Below are 18,028 nucleotides of genomic sequence, written 5' to 3'. Positions count from 1 at the left end.
AAGTCCCAACAAAATTGCCAACTACAAGTCTATGCTTATGGTTATATCTTTAATGTTTGACTAGTCCCTAAAACTCACCTTAATTTCAAACAAACTACCCAGCTTCAAGTCTTCCTTGTAGCAGCTGCAGCTGTACCCAATTTAGGTAGGCATGGTGACATAACCTATCTTTTTTTTTTGTTGTTGTTATTTTAACAAGAGTGGAAGGTCTGGTGATATTCCCTTTGTCAACATACATGGAATTGCAGGCAAATAAATAAATAAATAATAGAGGAAAAAATAAAAAGAAAAAAGGGATTCTAAGCCTCACCAGTATCATAGAGTTTCCCCACTGCAATTAACAAATGGGAAATAATGGAAAGATATCCAGAATTACGAGATACATTACAAAATTTTATATTTTTTTTTGTTTTTTTGGTTTTGAACTTCCTACACTATAAACAATTCAACTTGTCATCTAAGTGGACCGCGTATGGTGAAAGCATATGCTGGAGGAAGAACAGAAAATCCAGCAAGATACCTGTCAATACTACTAAAGGAACAAGGTCAAGTGGTAACCCCGGAAAATATATTGTTTTTGGAGTGAGTGTGTGTGTGTGTGTGTGTGTGTGTGTGTGTACACCAGAATATGACAGACCAACTCTTGGTGATAACCCTCTTAGACTGGCCATCGCATTGACTATGGTGTTAATGACTTATCTGCAAAATCACATTCACGGTCATATCATAAGTGAAATGAAGAAAAAACACAAAGGAAGAGGAAAAGAGTATAACCCAAGTGCTCAATAGATGATAAGTTATTCAATTGGAAAGCGATTAAATGAGAGTTCAGAGCTGACCTTCTGGAGGAGGATCTTCATGAACAAAGAAACTTGCAGCAACAATTACATAGCAAAGAATGAGCATCAATCCTTTGAAATAATTGGAAGACCCTTCCTGCAAATATAACACGAACGCTTAAGGAATGGCTTGTTAAGTAACCACAAAAAGCATGAAGATTTATTTTATGAATGACAAGCTGGATAACACAAGACGGAAGCCTCCTCAATAGACGAGCCAGAACATTTTGCCTTCTGTCTTTAAATCATATTCTTGACAATATTTTCCTTTTTTTGGATACATGTTGATATTATTTCCATATCTTTTTTAAGAGGCATGTTACCAAAGCATAAGGAATCATTTTTCCTCTAGATCTTGGACATACTAACCTGCAGAAAGAAGGCCACGACGATGACAGTAATGAAAAGAGTTGCAGTCTCAAAAAGCTGAAAGTTTAAGTCCATGGGCTTCCCCATTATCCACCCAACAACAACACAAAAGGGAATCTGAAGCAATGACAACAACAGAGATCTTAGAAGGTACTATGCCAAAAGCAACATCTTATGTGACACAAATAGCAACAACAAGCACATCAGTTAATGCATGAAATGTGCGCATCACAATAAAAATCTTCTAATCATACACCATACAAATGAGATGCTTGAAATAGAAGCGACTCTTGACAGTATACAGCATCACCAGTTCAATGCTGCAGTAATAAATATCAAAGCTCTTATTTATGTCTCTACTTTTCATAATTCTCTCCTTTCAATTTTCAAGTAAGGGAACAGGGAGGAGTTAGTTTTCTTGAAGATCATAAATCAATGGCTCATCTTGTGCTAAGAGAAAAGGGTTGCATCTTAATGAACAGCTCTCAGTGTGACTACCACCTGAGTTTCCAGTTTCCATGAATGATGAGTCATGAAATTATTGGCATTCCATTGTCATCAGATGAGGTTACAAAAGCATATGAAATAACACATCTTCAGCATTTGCTGAAACAGAACAATTGAGGCTAACTACTAGTTTTTAAGGGCCAAGTTTCTAGCTCAAGATTGAATACATGGCACCGGTCGGGGATAGACTAAATGGGTTAATTGATAAATTGTAAGATGAGTTGCCCATACCAACATACATCTACAGACACACCGGTGAGGAAGAGTGATCATTGGGAGAAAGGAGGTGAAAAGGATGATAACTGGTCTGCAACTGAGGCTTATTTATCAATTGCTGGAAAGGACATTCCAACCAAACTGCAGAATTGTTCAGGAGTTGGGAATAGTCACTGGTTCCTCATTGCAAGGGAATGGTAGATAATCAGCAATTCATGGAGATAACTTTCAAATACATACATGTTCTGCTCATATCTATACGAAACTCAAGACTGAATCTACTAAATACTGATGAAATCAATATTCAGGAACAAAAAATGAAATCTAAACAAGAAAGTAATGTAACAAATCTGTAGATTGCATTTCATGACTTGAAATACTTACTCCAAACATAGATATCTGCGTTGATGACCCTATTGCGACTCCCAATGATATATCCTGCAAAGTAATTTACAGTAATGAGAAGGTATAGTATGGAAAAACAAGAAGGTGAAAGAAATTAATCTTCTTACAAGCTTGTCTTTCATAGCAAACATAATAGCACCCGCATGCTCTGCAGCATTCCCCACAATTGGGAGCAAGATAACCCCTATAAATGCAATTGGTATATTCCATGCATGAGATGTTCCCTACAAAGCAATCACCCACCAAACAAGCTCAGCAGAAATTCACTAACATGTGACCAAAAAACTTTTATTCCATGGAAAACCCAAGTGGTATGCTGTAGATGGTCTTGGATACTATTTCAACCTTAAACTCATCATTATATAAAAAACATGAAAAATTTGTCCTTCGGTAATCAACAAATACCCAAGAGAATATTAGAAGAAAAAAAAATCAAGGTGTTCATCTAATCAAACAAGGAGAGGAAAAGTCCAACAGTGGAATATTACCTCTATGGCATCTACTAAATATTCTGATAGGACAGAGATCCAAGCTGTCATTATCAGAAGCCAGATTACTGATTCCCATTTACCAATCTCTGGAGTCTCATCATTGTCGCCTTCGTTTTCCCTGTTCTGACTCTCGTCCTGAGTCCACAAAATTCATCAGATTGCTGATTATGACCTCCCAAAACACTAAAATTATGTAGACAATTAAATTATACAGAAATAACAAACCTCAGACAGAGGAATGTATGGATCCTTTCGACTCTTTAATTGGAAAAAAAGATAAGCTGCATACACCCCAAGCATAATGCAACTACTAAATCTCGAAAGAGCCAACTCTGACTTCCCATAGTGCACCTCGGTGTGTGTGAAATGTAGGACAGCAGGAAAGAGTAGCCCCATGACTGCCATCAGCAGCAATCCTGAATTCACAATAGCAGATGCCTGCATGGCAAATTAGTTCAGCCATGATAAGAAAGAGACAAGACAGAGCATAGTGGACATTTGAAAAAAACAAAGCTAATACATGTACCTTGTTAAAAACTTGTTCTTTTCTGTAAAAAACAAGCCCACCACAGAAGAATGCACACCCAAGCACCAACAACATGTTTGACAAAATTGAGCCTAATAATGACAGCTGAACAACTCGTATCATTCCGTTTCTTAGTGCATATATTGCTATGATGAGTTCTGTTGCATTTCCAAATGTGGCATTTAGAAGACCCCCAACTGCAAGTACATTTCATTTCAAAGATGTGCTCAGACCAATGACAAAATCTACTGATAGAAGCAAACACTGTGAATGAGATAGATGTTATAAATATTCCATACCTGTAGGTCCTGTGTACATAGCTAGCTGCCTATGTCAGAGGAGTGCGCAAGCAATATTAGATGATTAAAAACCAGAATTGAAGGAAAAAAAAATTGAAAAGCAGAAGTCTGATCCTTACTCTGTAGCATAACCTAAACGTTCGGCCAAAGGTATGATACCCAATAGACTCAGGAGGAAGACCGATCCCTGTGACCAACCTCAAAATATTTAACAGCCACGCTAAACAATAATGCATGGTAACTTAAACAAAATATGGGAGATTATAAACTCACGTTATGCCCAGTCAAAATGTGGACGAGCATAGTGAGAGGCCCAAAAGCTATGAGCACATTGAGTTTATTTGAAAAAACTACAGTCTTTATGCTCTTATACACAACATTCTTCCACATCTTACTACCACCAGGTTGGAAACCACCAGGAGCTGATCCATATTCAGATATATGACCAAGTTGCATCTTTTGAATCACTGACTCAGGGCTAAAAAGACTCTCATCCTCAAACTCATGTGATGACTCATTTGCAGCTAATGATCCCATCTGTTACAATAAAGGATTAGTTTTTCTACTAAAACCTCTCAAACCTATATTTCCATTTTCCATAATCATGCAACAAACGCTAGTGGACTTTGTCTAGCAACTAAAGTTTCAATAATAAATTTAAGATATTATACATAGAATGAACATTGAACCGTGAAACGCAGCTAGATAAGGATCCTGCATATTTTCCTACTAATAGTGATGGTAATTAAAAGGAAATGAACAAGCAAACAACTTACTTCAAGTTGGGATTGAGTCCCTGCCACTTGTAACTTTTGATCCATGTTCTTGAATTATTATAAGCATAAATTTATTTCCACGTCCATGAATGCGCACCGCAGCACAGTGTCTGCTCACAGTCGTTTCGTCAACCTAAAAGAAAAGGGTTCCTGGATTCACAATGCAACAAAACAAGAAACAACATTACCAACCTATTTACACCGCCACAGACACCCTATGATACCATCCTAAAACTCTTACCCTACCAACGTAAAAACCATCAAAACAACAATCTTTAAGATAAAGTTCAATTCTTTTTCATTCATTTCAAGTTCCAACCCAATTTCCAAACAAAAGGGCTTAACTCAAACCATTGAAATCCACCTAATTACACAGAACAAACACAACCCAAATGTCAAAAACCATGATAAATTCCAACATGGGCTCAATGTATAAGCAAAACCAAGTAAAACCAGATAAAAAAAATCCAATCAAATAACAAAATGTAATCAAAAAAGAAAAATGGCAGGCATGATGACATGGGATCTGAAAAAGAACAAACCTTTACAGACACATGCAGAGGATGTCAAAAAAAAAACAAAAAAGCTGCAAGAAAAGAGAAGAAGAGAAAGAAAAGAACCCACCAACAAAAACCAGCTGCTTTTTTATTTATCACTAATAATTAAAAATTGGGGTGTGTGTATAGTTTTTGTGAGGTGCAGTGGCAATTGAATTGACCGTCTTCTTCGCTTGGTTTTTGGTTTTATATAGCCCGTTTGTTACATGAAAAGCTGTTTTTGGAAACTACTTTTTTTATTTTTTTTGTACTTGCTTACTATTACAAGAATTGGTCAATAGAAAATATTATTTGATTTAGTTTACATGAAAGTATAGATTAAATTTCGTACTTAATCTTGTGATTATATTAGATTTGATTTTTAATTACTATACAATGATTTGGTTATAATTTTTTTTCAAGATAATTTGGTTTTATTTTTTTAATTTTATTTTTTAAAATTTTATTTGTTTTTTTTATTGTTATTTATTTTTTTTAATTTTTTTTAATTAAAATTTTTATATATTAAATTTTATTCTTATTATTTTAATTGTAATTTTATTTGAAATAATTTATAAAATTAATTTTTTTAATTTTTTCTCCTTCAACTTTTTATTAGTTAGATTTAGTCTTTATTATTTTAATAAATTAAAAAAATTAAAATATTAATGAGTTATTTTTCAATTTATTTTTTATGAACACATTAAAATATCTTCAAATTTATTTTTTATAAAACTATCAAATATAAAAAAATAATTTATTTTTTATTTTTCTAAAAAAAAACTAATTTCTACCAAATAATAAGGTGTAGCAAGGAAAAAGAGAGAGATTTTATTATAAATATTATTTTATTGATTTTGCTAAATTTAGAGAAGACAGCAGGAGCAGAAGAATTTCCAAGTTGAGAAGTCTATATATATATAATTTAATCAGCGTTAGTGTACTGAGGATGGTTCGAGGAAGTGTCGTAGGTTGATAAAAGTGGTTAAAGACTCGACTTCTTTTCTCTATTTATTAAAGACCTTCCACTTCCACGGCCGTTTCTTTTCTATTTCCTCCTCTATTTTTCCACCTGATTACCAGATGTTCTGCTATAAGACTCCGATGAATCTACCGGTTAATTTAAAATTTAAACTAGAAAAAAGAAAAAATCTTGATTAATTCAGTAAAAAAATCAAGTTGATTTATTAATTTAATTCACCCAAATCTAATCATGTCAGGACTCGAATCACAACTAGTTTATTTTTTAAAAGTTTTTTTTATTAAAATAACATCATTTTTATTTTAAAAAAAAAATTAAATTGACACTCCTAACTCATGAGCGGAACTTTATAATAAAGTTTTAGTCTGAAGGTAAATAATTAATTTGTCACCTAATTCAAGAATATATTACATCCTCTTAATCATTAGAAAATCATGTTGGATTTTATTAATTATTAGAGTTTCTGATCATGGAAAGTGGATGAATAATTGCTGTGTTCAGGATCAAATAGTAAAGGTTTTTTAATTACTATATGATGATTTGATTTGAATCTTTTTTCAAGATAATTTGGTTTTAATTTTATTTTGTCATAACAAAAACTTGTTAATTTTGATTTGTCATAAAAAAATTAAGAAAAAATCGTTTATATTATATAGAAGAAAACGCATAAACAATTGTGAAGAAATTATATTTATATAGTCAAATAAAACAGTAATTTGTTCATAATCTTGACAATATATCAAGATTTTATCTTGTCGAGGACCGTTTCAAAATCATAATTTTTTAGATTTGGTTATATTATATTTCTGAAATCATATGATATTATTTTATTGGATGATAAAAATTATTCTTTAAAGGACTTTGATGTATTTTGTTCTTAATCTCCTAAAAAAGAGAAAATAATCGCGTATCAAGAGGGGAAAAAAACAAAAAAGGAGCATTATTCTATGCTTCATGTCACTCATGAGAGAATTTTTTTTTTTTAAAAAAAAAAGGTTAAAGAAAGGATCTTTTGTACAAGAAACAAGGGAAGAATATGGCTTTTATAGTCTACAAGAAAGAAAGAAAGAAAGAAGATGTTTTCAACTTCAAGAAATGAATGGATATCCTTTTCCAAGAAAAAAAGTTCAACTTTTCATGGCAACCAATAAAGAAAGCAAAGCATTGTTCTACTTTTCAATTTATTGCTTTGAAAAATCAAGCCTTTAGATTTTTTTTGGTAACCATCACAATATCTTCTAATATTTGATTGATTGATTACGCCTTTCAGCCTAATCTTAGGCCCTGAGGGACTCATCCCATCCTTTGTGGACGAACTTGCAAAGGGACTCTCAGGATTTCAAGGCATTGGATTCTTACCACTATTTGCGTTAATGAATTCCCTTGGAACTTCTATAGTAAATCTATAGAATATACAAAATTACGATCAATCAAATATTATATGTATAAAAACCAAATCTTCTTGGTTGTGTTCAGTTAATGTACAAGAAATAACGAGATACAAAAAATATTGAAACAGTTCTCTATTGAAGTGGCAAAGACACTAATTTTAAAGTGAGTCCAAAGTGCTGCTTTCAAGCCTGTGCAACCCCAAGAATGGACCACCAAAAGCTCAAGCACTTGGGGCAAAGAAAACATAGCACAGCCCACATATAAAGCTCAGCTCAGCTTCTGTCAGCCTTATTCTCAACTGGGATGTTCTCTTGCATTTTCTGCTGCAAATACCCTGCTGCTCATTCTTGGCCATTTTCCTTTACTCTCTCACCAGCCTACTTGATCATATCCACGACATCATCACTGCCAAAACCATCTTCTCTCCCTACAAAAACTGACCTCACTGTCCAAACAATCATGGCCATTCCAGCAAGCCCCATCATTGTAGCAAAACCAGAGCGGTAGCACCAACAAGCACAAGGGGAGCACCAAGTATTAAGGGTCTAAAGATCAACAAGAGAGGTGAGGTTATTAAAAGCAGTGTCAAGGATGCCAGGAAACTGAGCCCTGACATGCCAAGAAGTGGGCCGCCTGTTGTCAAGCAAGCTGCTGATGCATAGACCAATGAGCTGCCTGAGAGCTTGTGAGAACCAGCAGAGAGCTGCTGTTGTCTTGGGTGATGACTAGGATCTGCCATTGATTGGTGTGTTACATCTCTTTGGTTTGGGTTCTCACTGGCCCTGTGGGGTGGGGGGTGTTAACGTGTTAGGTCATGAGACTCACCAGACAGGTGTTTCAGTCAGTCAGTCGCACGGTGCTCACCAGGTGGACAACACAAACCTACAAAAAATTCCTCATCCAGTGGCAACGTGTTAGGTCATGAGACTCACCAGGCAGGTGTTTCAGTCAGTCAGTCAGTCGCACGTTGCTCACCAGGTGGACAACACAAGCCTACAAAAATTTCCTCATCCAGTGGCAATGGCACCATTTTCAGCGTCGCAATGTGCCAACCGGTGCATCAATGCCAGTAATCATATCTATCCATAATGCTATAGAAATAAACAGAAATGAAAAGGGGCTAGTGTTTGTCACGTGAAGCGAAAGGTTTTTTTTTTCCATGACAAAACATTATTTCATGTTATTATGATATCACAAGTAAAAGACAGAGAAATAGATTAAAAATTTTCAATAAACGAATACTTGGCGTAACATCACTTAAGAGAGCATCTAAAGCTGGAGGCAGAGATCTCCAAAATATCCAGGTGCAAATTCGTTGACAACTCAAATTTCAATTAATACAAAATGATGGGGTTTGCATGGTTCCTAATGCTTCCGCAATACAAGCAAACCAAGAACGCTGTCCCTCTTTTGCCCTCAAATAGTGGATCCTAAATATGAATATTAAATTGAATTATAACAACATCAAGGGTCCAGTAAAAGAATCTCTATTTGATTAAACTAACCTAGTTCTCCTTGCAAAGCTCTAGGCTCATCACATGGCTGTCTTCACAACTTGAGGCAGTGACTTGAGAAGAGATGCGGATGGCTTCCGCACAGTGTGATTGAGCAGAATCATAAACGTCAGGAGTGTTAAAGCCCCAGCCTGATGTGCAGTTCCTAGTGATACAGGAACATATGATAGAAGGGTTGATATCCCCAAGGATACCTGCAACAATGACAAATATGACCATGGAACCTGGGAAAAGTAGTTGATAATGGAAAGAGCATCCATGGATTAGGACAATCACCTGAAGAGTAGCCATGCCAACAGTCGCTCCAATCAAAGATTTCACAGCTGGATGTATGTCCAACTTTCTTGTGAACCACCATAAAGCACCAATTGAAGTCAAGCTTGTGATTGCAAGGATACGGTGGTCAAGCTACAAACATTCGAGAAAAACAAATCAGTGCCCAACACCCATTGTTTATAGTATCTTTTATATGCCAGTGAACAAGAAAATATCATTTGAAGTGCTAAATAACAAACTTGTAACATCATCTGTGAGTTTTAAATTATTTATAAAACTGCAAGAATTAGGGTTTCTTTAAGCTCCAAAGGACAGTTAAAAACACTTGTTTTTTATTCTGAGCAAGTGAGTTTCGCTATTTATCTTGAGGCCCAGCATGACACTGTATGAACAAGTGGTTTTACTGTAGTTCCAGGCCACTTAACTGAAAAAGGTGCAAAAGCTAAAAATGAAGAGCAAACTCTAAATTTCTCTCATCGTTCAGAAAGAAACTTCGAGGCATGTCCTCTTCTCGTTTCTTCATTGTTCTTCTATCCATTATATTATGTAAATTCCATTCCCATATTTGATAAGAGTCTAAACTAAGAATTTGCACTTCTGCGATCATTAAGAAAACTACAGGAATTGATAAATTATACAGACAAATTACCTGCACTGTCGATGTATTTTCAAAAAAGTTGCGAATTACTGGTTTCAAATCAAATATATCATCAGGAATCCATGTATCACCCATCTTTGGGAAAGTGTTAAATGCATGCCCCTGCATTACACGGAAAAAGCATGATAAAAAATTTGTTCGTAAGCATGCACCAGAGAATTTGTTTATAATCGTACCACAGGCTGCACAAAATACTCTTGTGAAAGAAGAGGAACAAGAAAAGAATTAAAACAGACTACATACAGCATCATTTCCAGCTACAAATGCTCCTGACACGGCAGTAACCCCTACAATAAGGCTTACAGGAAGGGCAAGCCTCTTTACCTTCGCCGCCCCACGAACCCAAGCTAAAGATTCCGCAGGGGGTTCAGGCATTACAACAGAAAGAGCAGTCCAGAAAAGCCCACTATAAATAACAAATGCCGAAGTAAGATGCGCTGCAAGACGGTAAGGGCTTACTCTCGGCTGAGCATATTCAGATGCTGGCTCCTGAGTATAACAAAGTCACTCATAAGTCTCGCCATTTTGCACAAATTCACACTCAATTAACACCAAAGTTAAGTTTTTTTTTACCTCTAAACCACTTTTAACCATCCACCAACCAATTAAACCTTGGCCAGCACCGAGAGCAAAAAGACCACAAAGTTTAGCTCCAAGTCTCACTGTTACATACCCTTTTCTCAGAAACCATGAAAATGGCAAAGCAAAAATGATCCCTAATCCCCTTCCCCACATTCGATGTGCATATTCCATCCAGTAAATAAATTTGAAATCCTCAACATTCATCCCTTTATTTACACTGCAAAATATCAAAAAACAAAACCAAAAAATTACTAATTCTACAAAATGAACTTACTCTAACTAAAAAAGACTACTTTCATTGCTTGCAAGAGCTTACATTTTATACTCAGGTGATTGCTTATACTTCTCAAACTCAATCAACCAGTCCTCGTTTGATAAAGGAGGAAGACCACCAGTAAATTTCCAATCAGTCATTGAAAGACCAGACCTTGTTAACCGTGTAACACCACCAAGAATCACCATGCTGAAAACCCAAGCAGCAGAGCCAAATAGCCATATACCCACCATTTTTTGAGCTTTAGGCCCTCCATTTACCAGCAATCTAAGACCCTCTTTACTTTCACTTCCAACAGAAGCAGCTACAGTTGATATTTTCCTCGTTGATGATGGCACATACTGACAGTTACGACCCTGAAAATTTAACAAAAGATTCAAACTTTATAAGATAAAAAGCAGGGGTTTTTCTGATTTCAGATCATTTGAGGAAATCCAGATGGAAACAAAGGATTTTTACCTTGGAGAGTGATTTGAAGCCATAAAGGAAGGATCTTGATGATGGGTTCTGTTGTTGATGGATGTCTCTCAAGTGATTGAAAGGTGTTATTTTTGTTCCTCTGAGATTGGTTATTGCATTGTTGATGATAGATCCTCCTTTGTTTCTCTTCAAGATTGAAGCAAACACTCTGCTTTGAAACATATCTCTCCCCTCTCTCTGTGCCCGTGGATGTAAGGGTTTAGGGACCGAAGCTTTTCATTTCTGGGAAGGTTGAGGAACAATGCCCTTTAGAGATCTTGATTCTTGCCATAGCTAAAGATGACGTGGCCAAGGCAGAAACAAACTACGTCGTTTTGAAGATGTTTAATTCTGATTTAAGAACACTACTTCTAATATTTTATAAATTATTAACAAGATACATTCAATTTTTTTTAACCCAATCAGGTTATATTTATTAAATTGATTTAATTTTTTATAAATATTATAGATATTAACAAGTTAGGTTTTTAATTACTAATTTTCATGTATTTATATTTTAAAAAAATATATATATTATATATTCATGACAACCCCGAGATCTAATTTTCATATCACGTATTTTTATTAAATTTTAATTACTTTTTTTCAGATAAAGATATAAAAATTTTTTTGTTACGTTAAATAAATATAAAAAGAAGTACACTAAGAATAACTTTAGCTAAAATATTTTTAAATAGGATAAAAATAAATACTCAATTCATAAAAATAAAAATAAAATAAATATAAATTAATTGAGTTTCAAAAATTACATTTCACCATTCGACCATAATATACTTTCTTAGTTTTATTTTACTCACTATCATCTATAACTTTTACATTACCAAGACTTTGATGAATTAAGTCTAATTAGATAATATAAATATTATAAATAAACTATTTTTTCTTTAAACACTCCTAACTTGAGTTTATATTCATTTATATTTATTAAACTTGATTTTATTTATGATTGAGGTTAAGATTCCGGTCATGAATTAAGTTATAAATTTTTTACATGAATTTTTTAATATTAATAAAAATTTAAATTTAATTTAAAAATAAAATAAGTTAATTAAAAAATAAATTAAAAAGATATTGAATGGATTGAAATGAGTTTTAAATATTAAAAACTTTGTATAAGTTATTTTAAAAGTACGCCGATGTAGAATATCGGTTGAACTGAAAGTAATTAGATTAGATTAAAGGGGCATTTCTGTAATTGACAAGAAAATAGATGATATAAATACCCTGCTGGCTTCTGTTGGAATCCATTGATAGCCGGCCAAAACTTGGAGAAAAAGAGAGAAGCTAGAGAGAAAACCCATAGAAAGCAGCACACTCCGGCAGCCATATCTCTGGCATCCATCTTTGGATCGGTATGCTTTTGGAATATATTTTTCTTCTACTCACCCTCTACAATATTACCGGATGGATTCGCAAGATCATTTTAATCGCCGTCGGAAAAATTCTAGAGTAACGGTATCCCAAATGCAACAATATCCAAGTTGCTACAGCAAAGCAATTCAGTGGGTTGCTACAGTGACAGAAGATTCAAACAGGAATAACTCACAGAAAAATCACAAACAGGCGAATCCCAACGGTGAAAATGTTGACAAGCATGTTGACCAACACATATCCAAAATTCAGTGTAATTCAACCTGTAATGTGGACAATCCCTAGTCCTAAGCCGCAAAAAAATAAAAAGAGAGAGAGTTGTTAAGCACGTTATTTTTTTCCCGGAAATTGAAGCTGTTATTTAAGTGATTTATTTGAATTAATACGGCTAATAATCTAAAATGATATCATTTCAATGTTTTAATGGTGTAGTTTTGAAAAAAGTAATTCTTACAAAAAAATAGATTAGAGGCCGGATCGGGTCGATGATTTGTATAGCACATAAATGATTTGCAATCTTAATTTAGGTCTTGAGTAGATTACCCAAATTTTCCTTGCAAATTGCCAGGAATATGAACGAGAATGGCGGGAAATGATGATCTTCTACCTGATTTATTCCCAAGCTATCAGCATTGATGCATCCTAAAGATCTATAGAAGCCCTTATGCAGAAGCTATGAAGAAATGATGGGGCTCACGACAACACTATTGTTTCGAGTTCCTCTAATGCTACAGATACAGATCTTCTAAAGCCTTTATAGTTCTACTGTTATGTTCCAGAGATACAACTCTTCCTCTGGAACTCTCAAATCAATGGTGACCAAGCCAGTTCCTTCTTCAAAACCGAACTCTACTTCCTTAGAATCAACTGATATTCTCTTGGGTTGAGCAGATGAATATGCTCCAAACAAGCCGCAGCCGCGAGCTTTCATGCTGACAGTCGCAGTTGTGCTGGAGTCATATTGCAGCTCCTTGATAGCCCCTCCTGAATTAAACATCTTGACTAGACCCACGGGGGCAAATTTAACCCCATTGGCTAGCTCCTTCACAGGAACCACTGTGAAAACTTCATACTCGCGAGACTTCAATGTGAGTGGCATACCTGCATCCTTTGGAAGGTAAACTACTTCTCCTGCAATTGACATTGGAGAAACTTGTGTTAAGAAAAACCGTGATTTCTTCGAAACAATGCATGACTAGGTGTAAATTTAACTGTATGAAAGAAACATCTGAGCCCTGAATAAACATACCACCAACATGAGAATACAATACACTATCGCCTGTCCATCCATCACAAGCGACTCTAGGGAGATAATCAACATCTTTAGCCCTAACAGAACCGGTGATCGTGCCAGGATTTTCGTCATGGATAAGGTTTGTCTTTCCGACCCTGCACCATCCAGCTCCCTGGCAGTTGAAGACCCCTATGACTCCATTGAAATCGTTCAGGTTCCATATCTTCAGGAGACTGCAAGATCAAGCATCTATTTAGCGAACATGGAATAGGATCATTTTATCCGGTCCTTGAAAATGTTATTCAGATAATTTAACTCCTTCGTTACCTTTTACCATCTCTTGCAGGATCAGAAAACAAGCAATCCCTTGTTGGTCGTCCTGGAAGTTTGGCCCTCAATATAGAGCCATCAGGAAGCACAAGCTTCTTCAGTAGATTAAAGTCATGTTGTCCAGGCTTGTCACTACATACAGAGACACCAAATATGAAATATCTTGTATCTGAATAGCATCCAAGAAAGACGCGGAACATGTTCATGACAAGTAAGAGTACCTAACATAGATGGCACATCCTCCCACAGCACGGGCTGCTCCGTGGTATTCCGCCATTGGGTGTAGGCTCTGACAAGAGAAACAATTTCAAGGTTAACATCCAGTAACACACAAAAATGTAAACGGAAATTCATCATAGAACAACAAAGCCAAATTGTGTTTTCTTACATGAAACATATCCCAATCCGGCTGCATAAATTCACCAAGAAAAATGGTATTGTAAGCAACTGATGCTATATGAATTGTGTGTGATGCTGGATCTCTTGGCCAGAAATCATCCGATGCCCTTATAACAGCTGATCTCTTTGCACTGAACAAATAAGGCAAGTCGGATTAATTACAAATCTTGAGGATATCACTATTGACGGATAAGAAAGAAAGAAAAGAAAGAATTTACCTGTACAAGCCATCAGTGTTGTGACTCATACAATAAATGATCCCATTGTCACGGAAGTTTCTAGCAATAGAAGCCTCCAATGCTTGATGGTACTTCCTAGCAAGTTTCACTCTTCCACCATGGCCTGCCCCGAGAGTTTCAAGGATATTCTGAACATCAACTTTGACCCCATCAATTCCAGCTGACGAAAGATAGTGGTGAAGTTCATCATAGAACCTGAACACTTTTTCAGGATTCACAAGGCCAAGTCCATTTGTGGCAATGCTTTTAAAAGCATCACAATGCTCATTTGATTCAACCCCAGGAGAAGAAATAGGGTAAGTCAGCTTGGGTTCATAGTGTTCCATTTCAGCACCACCCGGCCTGACCCCTCCCCAGTATCCTGTTATTGCATGCCACACATAAACGTACCTGAACAGTAACAACACAAGTTATCAGCACACCATCAAAGATTGGTTTGCTCAAAGGAAAGTTGATCTATGATAACTAATGAGGAAACCATACTTCAAATCATGTCGTTCTTTGATTTCGGTCACAGTGTGCGTCAGTCCCAATGCTGGATCCTCAATTCTGTAACCCTCTTTGCCATTTTTCTGGAATTTGTGATTCTCTTTGATATGTGTTAGTCTGTTTGCAAAGCTGAAGCACAATTGAAAGTGTGCTAGTCAATAAAAAAACAATAACGAAAATGGAAGACAGAATTTGCAAATCTGGTTCCTTACTTGGCTGAATTATCAGCTAAAGTCTCAATACCAGTGGGATCCATTCCGACTGATTGCCATCCATCATCAATTATAACAAATTTTGGAGGAATTCCACCTTTCTCGAAGCTGCAATAATCACTCTCATTAGCACCAATCTGCCATGTTCAAATCATGTAATTCTCTATGAAACCTTACAGAAAGGAGCAATACCTCTCTAATCCTTGCTTCACACCCTCTGCAGTGACATCTGTGTAAAAAGCATCCCATGTGCACCAGCCAAACCAGTTCAGCATGTCTGGCATCTGAACCACGAAGCACAAGTTATTCAAGATGACAGAATCAAGTACAAAAAGTCGTCGAAAAAGGAACTTCAGGAAATACTGGTAATCTTCTTCTGGCAAAAAAAAGTAGCTACCTTCTTCCTCTCACGATGAGAAAATGTCTGCAAATGTGATTCCACGGCCCTGAGTACAATCCAAAATACAACTTGGTCAATGGCATGAAGAACATCTGAGTCATAATTCAATGAAATAACAAGCCATAAATGAGGTTTTTGAACACCACAAGTCTATACTGTATTAATGGATCACTAAAATTGTCAATTGTATTTACTAAATAAAGCAACACTTCAAGCTGTATACCTAGCAATAAGCATAAAAGCTTGGCAAATTAGGTAACTCATGAAACTTACTTCACTGCATTTGTGATGACATCAAAGGGATCTGAACCAGCTGCCACAAAAACTAAATGACTCCCCTCAAATTCCTTAACAGCAGGATCTCCTGCAAAATACCCCAGCAATTTATTTCACCAATTCTTTAACAAAAAGAAAACCTGTAAAATCATATCCAGCAGAAATTTATTCATCTTTTCCCATACCACTTTCCAAGCAAATCTCGAGCTCATTGTGCTCATTCCCTTGAAGAACAGCCCTAAAATCTCCTTCAAGAATTGGCAAGAAAACGGTATACAAAGCAGATTGCTCCTCTCCATTGTCAAAACGAGATCCATCTCGAGCTTCAACAATCAAAAACTGTGTCTCAAAGGGAATTTCTTGTCCACAATTTCCCATCCTTTGTGTCATCCACCACATCTTGAATCGAAAAACACACATAAACCTCAATCCCCTGCATACCAACAACATTTATTGCAAATTTAACTCTTGCCGCCCACATCACAAATCATCAAAAAGACCTCAAATTTATCATCCAAACAGAAAAAAAGATACGCCTTTTGTATGCAATGTTATCATCACCAAGAAAATTAAAGAAAACTAAACAATAACAGAGAAAACTAAAACAGTAACAAAGAAGAAGAAGAAGAAGAAGAAGGGACATACTCGAGCTTTCCAACAGGAAAGACCCTTCGACAACCAACTTGATCTGATCGGACACCAATGAAAGCTCCATTGATAAAACCACCCCCAGAAGCTGGTGTTATCTCAATGTTGTCATGGACATCATTCAACACACAATTCCCTAACACCACCAATTTCCTGTCTGCCACTGATATCCCTGCCCCTACTGTCATCTTTCTCTTAAAACAACAAAGAAAACGAAAACGAAAACGAAAACAAACCCACAACACCAAGATCAAGAAGAAGAAGAAGAAGAAAGCACACAGCTTTGGTTGTTGAGGGTTCAACCGTGGTGGGGGGGGTTATTTATAGCATAAGATGATGTCGGAGTTTTATGCTGTCAAGGAGTCCCAGATTACAAATATTGCATTCCAGGGACTCCTTGCAACATGTACAGGAAGTCCCTCCTCGTCTTCTGTGCTAGCTAGCATAGCTAACTGTGGAAAAACATTAAATAAATATCTCTTCTTGTTTGGCGGGAATTATTCAACCAACTAACCAACCGTCGAATAGGAGATATTATATTATTATTATAAGGTAAGATTTGTTTTTGTGGTAAAATTGTATTTTTGAAATTTTTTAATTTTTAATTGTATAAGCAGCCTACCAAACCCATCAATCCTCACCGTTGGTTTAAAAGGCAGGACCACCTACCACTGAATCAATGATCACAACTAACCCTCCTGATGATGTACAAATAAATGCACTGCACATCCACAAGACGATCAACAGGAAGAAAATTGCATGTGACTTTAGATCACGGGGCTATTTTCATGCCACCTAGGCTGCTTTTCCTTAGTGCTCTAAAATAAAAATAAATAATAATAAAAATATATTTAATTAGATAATGGATAGAATCCTTTCTCTCCAAAATGATATCTCCGTTTGTGAACGGTGATAGTAAAATAGTGATTAGAAATATGGTATTGATTGTTTTATAAAGTTTTTTTTATTTATAAATTTATTAAAGTAATATTTTTTATTTTTTAAAATTATTATTAATTACATTAGCATGTTAAAAAGATTAAAAAATATAAAAAACTAATTTTAAATAAAAAAATTCAAATTAAAAAAAAAAAACTTTTCAAACACTTTTTAAATTGTCCGCAAGTTGATTCTTAAAGCTGCTTAAAAGTGACAGTTTTCAAGTATGCTTCACGTGAGTGAGTTCCTGGCGATTTTTATTTTATATGGTTATTCAGTGGTTGATTATTTTTTGTTCGGTTTAGTTTTTATTAAAAAAATAATTAAATTAAATTATTTTTTAAATAAAAAAACCAAAACCAGTTCGAA

The 18,028-nt window shown here is 35.4% G+C and overlaps 3 protein-coding genes and 1 long non-coding RNA gene across 6 annotated transcripts; 1 reads left to right on the top strand and 3 right to left on the bottom strand.

The window, feature by feature from the left end:
- Positions 1 to 280: 280 nt before the first annotated feature.
- On the bottom strand, positions 281 to 5,220 carry LOC18103550 (vacuolar cation/proton exchanger 5). 2 transcript variants are annotated; one of them, XM_006377925.3, is made up of 13 exons: positions 5,053 to 5,220; positions 4,429 to 4,578; positions 3,926 to 4,189; positions 3,772 to 3,839; positions 3,653 to 3,681; positions 3,354 to 3,550; positions 3,053 to 3,265; positions 2,825 to 2,962; positions 2,444 to 2,560; positions 2,316 to 2,369; positions 1,209 to 1,325; positions 840 to 936; positions 281 to 699 (listed from the first exon to the last, which is right to left on the bottom strand). In XM_006377925.3, the coding sequence occupies exons 2-13, from the start codon at positions 4,471 to 4,473 to the stop codon at positions 680 to 682; spliced, it is 1,359 nt and encodes a 452-aa protein (XP_006377987.3). In that variant the 5' UTR covers positions 4,474 to 4,578; positions 5,053 to 5,220; the 3' UTR covers positions 281 to 679. The 2 variants fall into 2 exon arrangements, with proteins under 2 accessions (XP_006377987.3, XP_024467443.2); XM_024611675.2 differs by having other exon boundaries at positions 4,971 to 5,124.
- A 2,281-nt stretch (positions 5,221 to 7,501) lies between these two features.
- On the top strand, positions 7,502 to 8,684 carry LOC127904055 (uncharacterized). Its single transcript, XR_008056855.1, has 2 exons — positions 7,502 to 8,149; positions 8,257 to 8,684. It is a non-coding gene; the product is annotated as an uncharacterized LOC127904055 (long non-coding RNA).
- LOC18103548 (cytochrome c oxidase assembly protein COX15) lies at positions 8,552 to 11,439 on the bottom strand. 2 transcript variants are annotated; one of them, XM_006377922.3, is made up of 8 exons: positions 11,102 to 11,439; positions 10,685 to 10,998; positions 10,360 to 10,585; positions 10,030 to 10,275; positions 9,778 to 9,888; positions 9,129 to 9,260; positions 8,844 to 9,046; positions 8,552 to 8,768 (listed from the first exon to the last, which is right to left on the bottom strand). In XM_006377922.3, exons 1-7 carry the CDS (start codon positions 11,282 to 11,284, stop codon positions 8,873 to 8,875), a joined length of 1,386 nt encoding a protein of 461 aa, XP_006377984.3. In that variant the 5' UTR covers positions 11,285 to 11,439; the 3' UTR covers positions 8,552 to 8,768; positions 8,844 to 8,872. The 2 variants fall into 2 exon arrangements, with proteins under 2 accessions (XP_006377984.3, XP_006377985.3); XM_006377923.3 differs by having other exon boundaries at positions 8,552 to 9,046; positions 11,102 to 11,438.
- Positions 11,440 to 12,982: 1,543 nt separating this feature from the next.
- On the bottom strand, positions 12,983 to 17,153 carry LOC18103547 (probable galactinol--sucrose galactosyltransferase 1). Its single transcript, XM_006377921.3, has 13 exons — positions 16,718 to 17,153; positions 16,258 to 16,505; positions 16,070 to 16,160; positions 15,794 to 15,842; positions 15,589 to 15,680; positions 15,397 to 15,504; positions 15,179 to 15,313; positions 14,675 to 15,085; positions 14,446 to 14,587; positions 14,279 to 14,346; positions 14,055 to 14,189; positions 13,743 to 13,960; positions 12,983 to 13,624 (listed from the first exon to the last, which is right to left on the bottom strand). The coding sequence occupies exons 1-13, from the start codon at positions 16,906 to 16,908 to the stop codon at positions 13,248 to 13,250; spliced, it is 2,265 nt and encodes a 754-aa protein (XP_006377983.2). The 5' UTR covers positions 16,909 to 17,153; the 3' UTR covers positions 12,983 to 13,247.
- Between the last annotated feature and the right edge of the window lie 875 nt (positions 17,154 to 18,028).

This window comes from Populus trichocarpa, chromosome 11 (genome assembly GCF_000002775.5).
Source record: "Populus trichocarpa isolate Nisqually-1 chromosome 11, P.trichocarpa_v4.1, whole genome shotgun sequence".
NCBI classification, from domain to species: Eukaryota; Viridiplantae; Streptophyta; class Magnoliopsida; order Malpighiales; family Salicaceae; genus Populus; species Populus trichocarpa.
This window is presented reverse-complemented; position numbering and strand designations above follow the sequence as displayed.